The 14,234-nt window shown below is 36.3% G+C and overlaps 1 protein-coding gene across 1 annotated transcript; it reads right to left on the reverse strand.

Annotated features, from left to right (window-relative positions):
- Positions 1 to 8,906: 8,906 nt before the first annotated feature.
- On the reverse strand, positions 8,907 to 13,116 carry LOC306845396 (synaptoporin-like; the record flags this gene model as incomplete). The annotated part of the gene is made up of 5 exons (XM_079378172.1): positions 8,907 to 9,224; positions 10,084 to 10,275; positions 10,424 to 10,622; positions 11,469 to 11,587; positions 13,093 to 13,116. 5 exons carry the CDS (start codon positions 13,114 to 13,116, stop codon positions 8,907 to 8,909), a joined length of 852 nt encoding a protein of 283 aa, XP_079234298.1.
- Between the last annotated feature and the right edge of the window lie 1,118 nt (positions 13,117 to 14,234).

Raw genomic sequence — 14,234 nt, forward strand, 5'->3', positions numbered from 1 at the left:
TCCAGAGCGCCCACCCCCCCTCCCTGATGGAACTGTTAAGGCTCGGGACGAGCCTTTCGGGAGGGGGGAGTTATGTCAGGGAACTGTTGTGTGTCTGTCATGTGTTCCTGCCCCTTGTGCCCATATTTGGTTTGTTTCCTGTCCTTGTTAAGCGTAATCATTAGTTAATTCTTGTCTAGCCGTGTTTGTCTCATTATCTATGATTTGCGTGTGTATTTATAGTTCTGTCTGTTCAGTTAAACTTCGTCTGGTCTACTCGTTACTCCCCGGTGTTCCTGTTGATGTCTGTGTCTTACCCTGCCCTGCCTTGCCTTGCCTTGTCTTGCCCTGCCTTGATGTTAAGTAAAGACTATTATTTGAGTTTATATCCTCGTCTGCGTGTTCCTGGTTCCTCCCTCGTGTGTGCACCGTGACAGTTAATGCATTTTTTCCTTTTCACTGTCTGTTTCTATCTCTTCAGAACTTGTCCTCATGGCACCTTGGTGTCCTCATTGCACATTGCAGTCATGTCGTCTAAGTGTCACTCATCAAGCCCTAACACAACTAACTCTAGGATTACGAGATCAGGCTCTGGTAGTAAGAACAGCATTGACTTCTCAGTGGGAACGACTCAACAAGATAAAGACAAAACAAAGATCTGCTTAAGCCAATTTGCAAGGTGCTCACCCAACTGTGGTACTGAACACTACCTTGGCTGCTCTTGCTAAAGGAATTATGGGTTTAAACTAATTGGTTTCTCCCTCATGTATGGAGCATGGAGTACATTTACATGCAGTCCTGTCCAAGACAAAAGTTCTGTATATATTATGTACACAATTAAATAGCTAGATAAACAATAAGCAGCCCTGGAGGGAACACTTGCTTGGAGTAAAAATCTTATTTGAATATGTCATTTGTAAATCTCACATTTTCTCCCACAGTGCCTTCAATTGCCAGGGCTTTTATATATCTGTATATATTATCCAATATATATTATCCTGTATATATTATCCCAAAATCACGTCAGCTGCACTTCTCAAATATATTCTCTAAAAAACTGTAATAGATTTTTCAATATATGACAACAGGCTTGTTAAGTACAAAAATGTTCAGAGTCTGGATATTCATGCGCAGGAATCATCGCAGCTAATATAAAACAATTCTCCAGTGATGTGGCATGGTGGAAACAAAGTAATTACTTGCTATTACGTGCTAATGGTGAGGGATGCAGATGGAAAACATGTCCCACTGTTGGGATTGACAAGAATCACACTAATACCGTGCTCTTAAATACACTATTGGAAGCAAAAACAGAATGGGGTGATTGTAGTAGTAGAACATTTGAGGCTGAACATTGCCAAGAATTGTCATTTACTGATAAAGCAGTCAAGTTAAGTTCTAAACTGTACAGGTGCATCTCAGAAAATTAGAATATGGTGAAAAAGTTCATTTTTTCTTGTAACTTATTTCAAAAAATTAAACTTTCAAATATTTTAGATTCATTACATGTAAAATAAAACACTTCAAAAGTTTTTTTGTTTTAATTTTGATGATTAGAGCTTACAGCTGATGAAAGTAAAAAATCAGAATCTCAAAATATTAGAATATTTACTTTTGAGTTTCAATAAATGATCATCCATACGGTATAAATTCTGGGTATCTCTTGTTCTTTGAAACCACAATAATAGGGAATACTGCTGACTTGGCAATGGTCCAGAAGAAGATCATTGACACCCTCCACAAAGAGGGTAAGTTACAGAGGGTCATTAAGGGGTGGCTGTTCAAGGAGTGCTGTATCAAAGCATATTAAATGTTGACTGGAAGGAAGAAATTGGGTAGGAAAATGTGCACAGGCAACAGGGATGACCGCAAGCTTGAGAATACTGTCAAGCAAAGCCGATTCAAACACTTGGGAGAGCTTCACAAGGAGAGGACTGAAGCTGGAGTCAGTGCATCAAGAGTCACCACGCTCAGACGTCTTCAGGAAAAGGGCTACCAAGCCACTTCTCAAAACAGAAACATCATCATCAGAAGCATCTTACCTGGGCTAAGGAGAAAAAGAACTGGACTGTTGCTCAGTGGTCCAAAGTCCTCTTTTCAGATAAAAGTAAATTTTGCATTTCATTTGGAAATCAAGGTCTGGAGTCTGGAGGAAGAGTGGAGAGGCACAGAATCCAAGCTGCTTGAAGTCGTGTGAAGTTTCCAAAGTCAGTGATGATTTGGGGTGCCGTGACGTCTGCTGGTGTTGGTCCATTGTGTTTTATCAAGCCCAAAGTCAATGCAGCCGTCTACCAGGAGATTTTACAGCACTTTATGCTTCCATCTGCTGACAAGCTTTATGGAGATGCTGATTTCCTTTTCCAGCTGGACTTTAGCACCTGCCCACAGTGCCAAAACCACTTCCAAGTGCTTTGCTGACCATGATATTACTGTGCTTGATTGGCCAGCCAACATGCCTGACCTGAACCCACACATGGAATCTATGGGATATTTTCAAGAGAAACGTGAGAAACAGTCAATCCAACAATCCAGATGAGCTGAAGGCTCAATAGTGCCTCAGCAGTGCCACTCCAAGAACGCGATTTCAACCGTGCCCCCTCATATTTTTGAGGCAAGTGGATTTTGAATGCAGCTTCCAAAAGGAGAAAAAAAAAAATAGCCGAATAATATTTTTTATATTTAATAAATGATCACACCGGTGTGATTAGATCGGCACATCAACTGCTAAATTAAAATCTGGGTTTGCTCAACTTCGCTGGCTGGCATGGAGATTTTCACTGCGCATTTTAACTAGTGGTGTCAAAATTAGCGCGTTAACGCATGCTATTAATTATTTTCAGATTAACGCGTTATAAAATATTAACGCAAAATAACGCAGGGGCGGGGCTAGGGTTGGCCACCTCATTCGCAACTGCTGCCTGTGTCTCTTTTTTCTTGCAAAGGATTGCGTTTATTTAGATGCAGCAGCAGAATGTCTTTATGACCACATCAAACGGGAGAAGTTTCAGACACGTGCTCTATACGTCGCCTCCACGCCAGACTCGAGTCAAACAAGCGCGTAAAAGATACTGTGCTCGTAGCGCGCATTCTTCAAATACACGCACAAGGGTGCCGGTGCCTGTAGCCTATATCATTTCATATCATACAGCGAAAGAAACTACGTGCATGCAATGTCGTAGTTATGCCGTCAGTTAAGGCATGAAGTTACCAAAAAGGCGATTAAAGCTGCCTTAAACTGTGTGCATGCATGCAATAGCCTATGTTATATATGCGTCACATTTAAGTACATGTCTCTGAAATGGTTTTAAAAACTGTCCTGAGGCACCCTAGCACTGTCTCCCTCATCTAAAATACCCAATTCAACTCATCCGCTCATTAGTTGAGACTTTCAGACCTGAAGTGAGTCAGAAAATGTAAAGAGATTTGTGAGAAAATAAGATGCATGTCAGATCCGCGTCACCTTCAGCAGCAGCAGCTTTTAAAGCAATAGCAGGCAAATAAGTTAATAACCAGCTGATGTGATGTCTATTAATCCAAGAACAAAAGAAAAAGAGCAAATCAATAACTTTTATAGTTTTAAGGGGTTCATCTATATTTAATTTAGAATTTAGTGTTTGGTAAGTATTCATTTTCTGTATATTTCTGCTGAAGGGCACAGCTAGCTAAATATGTCATTTATTATAATGGGTTCATGTGAAGATTGTTTTAAGTTCACTTAAATTAGACGTTAAATCTAATAAATGTTAAAATTGATAGCTCTCAATTATACTGTAATGCTGAATGGCTGCAGTCAATGGTTAAATATTCAGGGGGCCAAAATTCTTTTTTTATAGAGACATCAGTAGTATTGATATCAGTGATGCTGGCCTTCAATCATAAAAAAGATATCATTAAAGAATCTTTATGTTGTTTGTACATTGTACATTTGAAGATTGTTTATTTAAAAACTTGAATGTTAGGTGGGGTTAAGCGTGATTAATCACGATTAATTTTAGAAAAATGTGTGATTAATTAGTTAATTTTTTTAATCGATTGACAGCACTAATTTTAACCAATCACACATGATTCTGTTGAGTTTATGAGGACAATGGCCAATAAGAGGCGTCCAGACGAGTCATAGCTGAAATAGCTGTTTTGTTGAGAAGCACCCAGCTGCAGCCTGCACAATGCTTCTCATTGGTTAGTGGCGTCAAGTCATTACGTCGATTCTAGTGCTTTTTCATTTACGTTCTTCTTGGCGGCATGGTGAGTACAGGCGAGCTACGTCTCTTGTCTAATTGGTTTAATTACAATTTTTAATTCTGAAGTGCCGTTTAGTGTGTTGTTAAAAGGAAATGTAAAGTAGTTTCAAAATAAAATCGCATAACTTTACTCACTCACTCAGCAATGTAATATTCCATTCAAGCAAATGGATTAATCATTTTATAAATACTTTCCAGTTACCCATGGAGGCCTTGGAGATGATTCTCCTTGAAGTAGTGCTACAGGATGGAGATGCTGCCTACATGAATCTGTCTCTTACATGCAGTTGCTTTAGGGCAATTGAAAACAAGGCCCGGTTCAGACAGAAGGCACACTATGCATGGCTTGACAGTAAGTGTGTTAAAGTTTAAATTTGTGCAATGAAGTATGCATAAGGCCTCATGAGTATAAGGTTGGCTTTAAGTAATCTTGCTTCTGTGAAAGATGCACATTTATGCCAGCGTCCTGCTATGCTATGCACAGCATTGGCCCCATTGTGTAGATGATTATGTGTGCATGTATTTGATAGTTTTTTCATATTTTACATGTAATTTTTTGGGTCAAAGTGAGTATTTGTATTTGATCTGGCTGCTATAAGGGAAAATGTCATAATTGAATATGAAATAAGAGTATAAAATAAAATATGATATGATAACATATTTTCTTCTTAGAAAATTATTTACAGAATTTCCTACAATTATGTAATGTTTAGATATTCCTTTAAAGTTAAATGCATACAGTTCTGTCTGCGAATTTTGAATTCTACACTGTGTACTATGGTAGGTACTGGAATAATTACTTCTATAAATCAAGACGAGCATTTATTTGTGGCTTTAGGTATGGATAGTGGTGGCTGCAGTTAAACTCATGTACTGTATGTAGCTGTAGCTTTATGCCTACACAGCAAAATCCCCAGAGTTAAATCAACTCTGCTCAGAGGACATATTGTCCCTATCTACAGAGTGTTAAAGTAACACTGAAGCAGAGTTAAAGTTAATGGGATAATTAAGCGATTCATTAAGTGATGAGTGAGCATTAGAAAAGAAAACCCGTTGTTAATGTTGAAGATGAACAACTACTGCTCTGGCTTTTAGACATGAAAACTTATCATAATCCTCAACAGTGGTAGCCTACGGTGGCCGAGAGAGCTCAACGCGATGCAACTTCAGAAAACACATGCAAATAGACAAAACACCAGCAAATCAAGAAAACATCTTCATCATTTTGACAACACATGCGCTGCAAATGCTCACAACACATGCAAATTAATAAACGCTGCAAATCCTCACAACACATGCAAATTAAGAAACGCTGCAAATGCTCACAACACATGCAAATTGAGAAACGCTGCAAATCCTCACAACACATGCAAATTGAGAAACGCTGCAAATGCTCACAACACATGCAAATTGAGAAACGCTGCAAATGCTCACAACACATGCAAATTGAGAAACGCTGCAAATGCTCACAACACATGCAAATTGAGAAACGCTGCAAATGCTCACAACACATGCAAATTGAGAAACGCTGCAAATCCTCACAACACATGCAAATTAAGAAACGCTGCAAATCCTCACAAAAACGTGCTGCATGGACCACAATGGAAATGTTTCAAGGGGACCCAAAAGTGACGGATCAGCTGGGATTTGCTTATTGTGCAGTGGCTATTGGTTGAGTTGTTGGTGAACTGAAAGGTGAGTGTTTTTTTGTTGTTGTTGTTTATTTTATTTTTATTTTATTTCTTTGTCTTTTGGATATTATTAGATTAATAATGACAAATTACACGATTATTACAACGTTATTATGTAAGATGGCTAACTTATCCTCAACTAAATATAATTTCAAGGTTAATGAAAATAAATTTGCAATGCTTCATTAATTGTTAAAACCAGGTCAAAATAAAAATGTCAGTAAGAATAATATTTTAAAATTTATTCAGGCCCTTTTAGTAGGCTAATGAAAGAAAGGACATTTGCATGTGTTGTGAGGATTTGCAGCGTTTCTCAATTTGCATGTGTTGTGAGGATTTGCAGCGTTTCTCAATTTGCATGTGTTGTGAGGATTTGCAGCGTTTCTCAATTTGCATGTGTTGTGAGCATTTGCAGCATTTCTCAATTTGCATGTGTTGTGAGCATTTGCAGCGTTTCTCAATTTGCATGTGTTGTGAGCATTTGTAGCGTTTCTTAATTTGCATGTGTTGTGAGGATTTGCAGCGTTTATTAATTTGCATGTGTTGTGAGCATTTGCAGCGCATGTGTTGTCAAAATGATGAAGATGTTTTCTTGATTTGCTGGTGTTTTGTCTATTTGCATGTGTTTTCTGAAGTTGCATCGCGTTGAGCTCTCTCGGCCACCGTAGGTAACTCTACTTCAGTGTTACTTTAACACTCTGTAGATTGGGACAATATGTACTCTGAGCAGAGTTGATTTAACTCAATATCAAACACAATGAAGTCTTTTTATTTGCTCGGCTAAGTCTATGATTAGCTTAGACTGCGTCCCCTAGAGTAAAACATAATTGCCACTGCAACATCATCATGGTGTCACCATGTAAGATGTTAATTCTGCCATTATGTAATTAACTGACTATGTAAGCACTCTTGAAAGGAATATTTCACAAAAATAAAAAAGAAAGAAATACTCACCCTTAGGTCATCTAAGATGTATATGTGTTTGTTTCTTCAACAAAGCAGATTTGGAAAAATATAGCATTACATCAGTTGCTCACCAATGGATCCTCTGCAGTGAATGGGTGCTGCCAGAATGAGAGCTGATAAAAACATCACAGTAACGTCTTGTGTAGCAAGAAGCTGCATATTTCGTAATCAACATTGATCATAAAGATATCTTAAACTTCAAACCATTGCTTCAAGCTAAAATGCGAGTCCTCTATCCATAATATTGCTTTCTCTAGTGCAAAAGTTGTCTCATCTGAATCAGGAGAGAAATATAAAGCACAAGCAAAAACAGTCCAAAACAAATGTTGTTGGATTTTTATGTAGAGTAGAACAGGGGATGAACATTTTCATTGGAGGATAAGAGTCATTATTAATTGGTATTTTTGCCAGAAGCAACAAGCATGCAGCTTATCGCTTCACAAATGTTCATTTGGTTTTGTGTGGATTACTTGTGGATTATTGTGATGTTTTTATCAGATATTTGGGCTTTCATTCTGACGGCACCCATTCACTGTAGAGGATCCATTGGTGAGCAGCTGATATAATGCTAAATCAAATTTTGAACTATTTTGGGTGAACTATTCCTATAACTAGCCTTACACTGTAATGTAGTATTCACAGTATTTACAGATTACAAAATTCTGTTACATACTGTAAAAAATACCAACAATATTTACAATGTACATCTTGTTCGACACCTGTTAATCAAAATTATATATGCATTACTGCCTTTCCATTGTCATGTCTCTCTTTGTTCTACCAAGCTCTTTAAATCATGCTCGTTGCACTCTTTTAGTCCAAGGCCTGTAACTGAACAGCTGTAGAGATTCTCAGTGGTAACCTTTAATTTGGCACAAGCAACATGCCAGTGGCCAAAATCTCATGATCACCTAAAAGCTGCAATTTGGATCCTAGGCAGCTGCAAGCAGTTAGCCTCACTGCAGTGCTGGATATACTCTGCAGATATAGAGATGTTAACCACATGGCTCTGATAGGAGTCTGACAGGCCAAAAGATCCTAATTGCTCCATTAAACCCCTTCATTAAAAGGCTTAATGGGGAAAACAAGTAGCTCCAGCCATGGAGGTTGTCTCTTTTGTAAAAGACGCCACAAACAAAGAAACTGCACAAGCACTGATAGAATAAAAGATAATTCACTTTAAGTCCCCAAATAGGGCTGTTTCTGTTTCTTGTTTTAATTTCCACTAAGATTGTTCATTTAACATTCATTGTTTTTCCAAGAACGATCTGAATTGGTAATGGTAGCATTTGTCATGATGAAATACATAAAAACAATAACCATTTAGAGGAATAAGCATGATTTTATTACTTAATTTTATGACGCAATCAGTATAACATAGTAACATTTATACAATTTTGAATGCTACAATAAACTGGAACAACAGACTAACTTTATTGCATTGGATTTTATCTCATCTTTTAGCATGCATTTCGCTGAACACTGTGTATGGTTAGACAAAATGATTCATTCAAAAGATCTCCGACTAGACATCATCCTCGGTTCACAGGGTTTCATGCCATTCTCTGACTCAAGCCACTTGGTTTGCCCAGGTGTCTACTGGTAATTAATGATTATTCATAGCAGAACATAAAAACATAGAAAACATAAAAAAGAACACCATATCTTCTCTGACACTATTAAAGCTAAAAGCTAAAAAATAAAGCTAAAAATAAATGGCATTTCTAAATATAGGCTATATAGTATTGCGATCCAATGTGTTTACCATGGTACTGTCACTGCATTTTTTGAAAAGGAAATATTTAAACACAAAACATAGACTATTAGAATATAGGCATACTATGCTAAATGCCATGAGAAATATCACAGAGCCATATCTGACGTGGTAACAGAATGCAGACTGATATCTACAAAAATGTCACAATTTCTAGATCACATGATAGAAATATCACATTCACAACAGCAAATGATCTGTTATGACTGAGAAAACAACAGTGTTTCTCTTCTCTTTTCTTTCTCTGCTCCACACTCACATCTCATTAACAAATATGAGAGGGCCTCTGGATGTGGGACTCCCCACCTGTCGGTAAAGCATCGGCTGTCCTAGATTGGTTTGGGGTAGGCTGAAGCCTCCACTTGATAAGTCAAAACTCCCTTGATTGTAGAGCCTCTGGCCAAAACCAGCTCCAGACTGATCAAAACTGGTTTGACTGTACTGCCTGAAGCTGCCGCGTTTCTCAGAGGGAGTTCTGGAGGGATTGCGCTGAAAAGACTTATGCAAACCTGTCTCTTTGTAGGCAAACCAAATATTACCAGCCCAAAGGAAGAAGTTCAAAAAACCAAAGGCCTGTAAGCACACAAGGAGGAATTAGAATTATGGAATATAACATTTTCTATTTGTAAATTGGTAATTTCTATAGGAAAAGAAATTTGTTAAGACATGAAGGTTTAAGACATTTGTAAAAACATTAAAAAGTCTGAGAGCAGTTGCTGGGCTGTTGTGGATGGCTTCTATGTTATTGATAGGAGGGTGTTGGGTGGTTGTAGGGTGTTCTAGGGTGGTTGCTGAGCTTTTGTGGAGTTCTTGTTGGTGGCAAATTATATGAACCCCACGTGCATATAAAAATGTACACTACTGTTCAAAAGTTTAGGGTTAAAATTTTTTTGTGTTTGTGTAAAAAAGGCTTTCAAGTTCACCAATGCTGCATGCATTGTACAAAAATTTTTCTTTAAAAATCCAGTTAAAATAATAATCCTGTGAAATGTTAATAAAATTTAAAATAACTGTTTGCTATTTTAATATATTGAAAAATTTTATGTATTCCTGTGATGGCTAAGCTGAGTTTTCAGCAGTCTTTAGTGTCACATGAGGCTTCAGAAATCATTCTAATATGCTGATGAAAATGAAAACATTTATTTTTATTGTCCGTGATGAAAACTGCTTATTATCTATTTTCATATTTCTATAATTTTTAGTTTTGTGCAATCCATGATACTTTTTTCAGGATTCTTTGATGAATAGACAGTTCATAAAAACAGCATTTATTTGAAATAAAAACATTTTTTAACATCATGAATGTCTTTTTTGAGCATCGTTGCAGAATAAAACTATTACTGACCCCATATTTTTAAATGTCAATTGCTAATGAATTGATGTGATTTTTTTCCTCCCCCATATCAATACAGTGTAAAAATAATCTACTCACCACAGACATGTTGAGATTCATCCAGATGGGCTCCTGCAAGACCTCACATAAGTTCTCCTGGGCTCTGCAAGCAGACATTAACAGCAGGATTTGATGCACATCAGTGGCTGTCTTCACCCCAGACAGAGTTTTAGCCCAGGCAATTGAGCTTACCAGCCACAGGCTAGAGAACGCTAAAGTCACCAAGAAATCCTATGGGGATTGAAAAGAAGAAGAGTATAAACAGAAAGATTTCTTGACGATTCAATTGAGTTATATTGAGCTTTTCAGCACAGTATGTGCTCTCAGACTTTTCCTTTTACAGTGTACACTTCTTAAAGAAATTCTGAAATGCACTCACAACTACTGGACCTCTGTTCTTCTCTCTATATTTGTTCTGGTAGAAGAAGTAAACAACTGTGGCCAAAAGGGAATAGAGAAAAGCCAGGACCGACACAGTGACGAAGAACTGTGCAGATGAAGCATAATCCCCTTCAAGAAAGAGATACTCTGTCCTGGTTCCTTCACATAGAGGAGCACTGAAGTGTACCTGTTGGAGTCTGGGAAGAGGAAACATAGGAATGTGCTCCTTTAACATGTTTCAAGCATCTTCTTTTCGTTTCGAGCACAGTTTCTTTTTGTAATCTTTAAAACAATGGGATGCCACTAATATGTGAAATATCTCTGAAAATAGTCAATCAGTTTAATTACAATTACTGATGGCATCTTACATATTTGGTTGTCAGCTATGATTAATTTATTCTACAAGTGAAGTCAATACCTGGGTGTTACTGTAATAAAGGGAATAATATTTGGCTGGTCATATGAATTCAAAATGGTGGCTTTCATGAGATGACCAGCTTTGGTGTCGTTATTAATTAAAAGTTAAATTTTTTTAAGAATTAAAAAAAATACATAACTAGGCTATTAGATGAAAAACAACAAAAATTAGAAATGTTGCCTTAGAAATGAAATAAGTTGCAGCACTAACAAAACTACAACTAATAATAATATAAATGTAAATAAACAAAAACTTAAACCAAAATTAAAATAAAAAACTGAAAATATAAAATAAAGACTACTTCTAAATATTAATAAATACAGAATAGAATATAAATACTAAAATAACACAAATTAAACCACTTTTATTAAAACAATGTATTTATATTTAAAAAATGAATGAGGAAAGACTACTGATTGCACAATTACACAATACTTTGTGTAGGTTGTAATTTGTCAATTTGTTTGACTTTATATTTCAAACTATCAAGTTTATTTCAAAAATATTTCAAAAACTATTTCAAAAATATCAAGTCAAGTCTTTTTACATAAACTGATAATACATGTTTACAGTATACCATGCAGTATAATACTTATATTGTGTTGTGGTAATTAAGAACATTTACCGGAATGGGTAGTTGAAACTGATGCTGATGTTGCTTTGAGTTTTGTCCAAACATTCTACTTTAACCATTATCTGGCCAGAATATCCCCCACATGTTGCAAATGCTAAAACAGCAAAAAGCTGTAGGAGAAAAAAAGCAAATTATAAGTGAAAAGCCCTGAAGATATAAGCCTATATGTGGAGAGGACAAAGATCAGTTCTCTTGACTCTCCATCTTTACTTCATCACACAAAGTCAAGACAAATTAACCTCACAGAACATTAAAACATTCTGTTTTAATTATCCTCCTGTTTTCTGATTTAAGGTCAATTTAAATGACCTTTCATCCAACTGCCGCACAATTAATCGTGCAAAATTAGACACAGATGCTTTTTGAGTGCACTAACCTTTGCAGTTACTGTAGACCTGGATGCCAGGCACTACCACGTTTGTCTGACACGATTTGAATATTTTTTCACTCGTTCGGTTTTGTGTTTGGCATAATGAATGAAAAGGCTGGAGGTTTACTGGACAAGTGCCACGGCTTTATTCTCTGTGGACACAGGTGTTTGATAAGAAATGTGTCCAAGTCTCCCGCTATTCTCTCCCCAGTCCCTTCCTCTCTTTCTGTTTCTGATAATATGATACAGCAGGTGAAAAGAAGCAGGCCATTTCAATTAAGATTTAATGCCTTCACTGTATATATTAATTAAATACAGTCTGGAATACTTATGCTATGAGTGTGTGGGTCTGTGTGTGTCAAAGGAAGACATAGAGACACAGACGGATGGAGAGTTTTTAAAAATGTATTATGCTATTTCGTTCTCCAGACTATATGAAAATTGCTTTGGAAATGTGTGAATATTTAATTAATATCACATGTACAGACATCCCATATAACATAGATTAACTATGCATACACAGAACAGATGAAGCAAAGAAGAAAATAGGTAGCTTCTTTGATAAGTCTCTGATGAGACCCAGTGAATTATGCAAAGGTTACCCAGGGGTTGCCAGCACACCCAGAAACACACACACAATCATATATATACACACATACACACACTAATTACCTAATATTTACATAAATATGCATGCATATATAGTGCGTGCAAATATAAACATGCAATCATGCCGCATTTAGCTCAGCTCAGATTCATCATTAAAGTCTGTCAAAGAGCTGAACGGCATCAATCTTTTGCACATTTCAACAAGAGCAGATGAATTATTCAAGCAAGAGAGACTACAAACAGGGAGCCGATGCTGCGACCCCAGAGAGCAGCTAATAATTAAATATGATTCCTGATAGACATATTTGCATGCATTTAAACACTAATTTGAGAATGCAACTAAGAAACTGCACAAAATACTGTCCAAACTTTACTTTAATTAGACACTTTATCTTGTGACTGTCAAATTATGAGCTAATACTTACTGACATACTTTCAAATCATATTACATTTTTAGTCGGTTAATATTGAATGAAAAAAAAAAGATACAAATAATTAAAAAAATAAATAAATAAACAATACATATTTTATTTTAGCTTTAAGCAGTGTTTGAAATAAGTGGCATGATTGTGCCAATAAATTTTGGTCAAATACAATTCCTAATACTTGAAGGTTTTAGAAAAAGAGAGGTCTTACCGGAGCAAATATGACCATACACATTGATGAAACGGATTAAGCATCAGCCTGTGAGTCTATCTATGAAGGAGAGTTGAGCTCCTCTGCCAGTCAAACCCAGAGATACTGAGTGAGTGAACACCATGGAGATGCTTCTACAGGGGAAACTGGCACTGTGTGTGTCTGCTCTGTGTGCCACACACACACACACACACACACATAATAAGGGGCACACATAATAGTACACATAGACCCTGGCAGATCATATAAATGCAGACCTGTTGCACATGTGTATATGTAAATATGCACATATTCTGTACATACACTCAGACTCAGTCACTGAAAAATATGCAATTAAAAATGTAGTAATCTAGATCACCTTCACATTACGTAATCCTTAACAGATATATTGGGTATATTACAGCCATTTGCTCAGTGTTTTGCATGCAGGACATAAATAATTATGATTAAACAATAAATCTGCCACAGTAACGACCCTCTATTTTCATTTATTATTGCAAATGATTAAAGTGGAATCAAAACTGTTGGTAAATAAATTTTTCTCTGCACATTTTTGACAACTTGATGACTAAATATCTGGTCTGTGAATGTGAATGATTCAAGCAGAATAATTATCACAGTCCAATAAGCTATTTAATCACCATGGCATTTGTGATCAAAATTAACTTACATTTAATTAAAAATTATTATTTTTGTTTTATTTATTTTAGTAGGAAATATTTGTAGTCACTCCATCCCAGCCAGCTTTAAGGACACAATAAAAGTATTATAATGAATACAACCCATAGGTGTAATTAATATATACAACACATAGGTGTCATTAATGACATGTGGACTGTTTGTCTCATGTTTCTTTCCTGCAGACACCTTGTGTCTTTTTATATGTCCTATTATAAATGCAAGTCATGAATAAAAAACAGTGCCCTGAATGTATCAAACAAAGCTGGTATTGGTGGCTTCATAAGATCTGAGCCAAATAGTTCCTTTGATCAGTAAAATGTTCATTTTCAGAGCCGTGAGATAATTAAAAAAAAATCATGAAACACTAATACACATTTGCAGTAGAAAGAAAGAAAGAAAGAAAGAAAGAAAGAAAGAAAGAAAGAAAGAAAGAAAGAAAGCTGGTCAAGCGTTTACACATT

Source organism: Barbus barbus (genome assembly GCF_936440315.1).
Source record: "Barbus barbus genome assembly, chromosome: 25".
NCBI classification, from domain to species: Eukaryota; Metazoa; Chordata; class Actinopteri; order Cypriniformes; family Cyprinidae; genus Barbus; species Barbus barbus.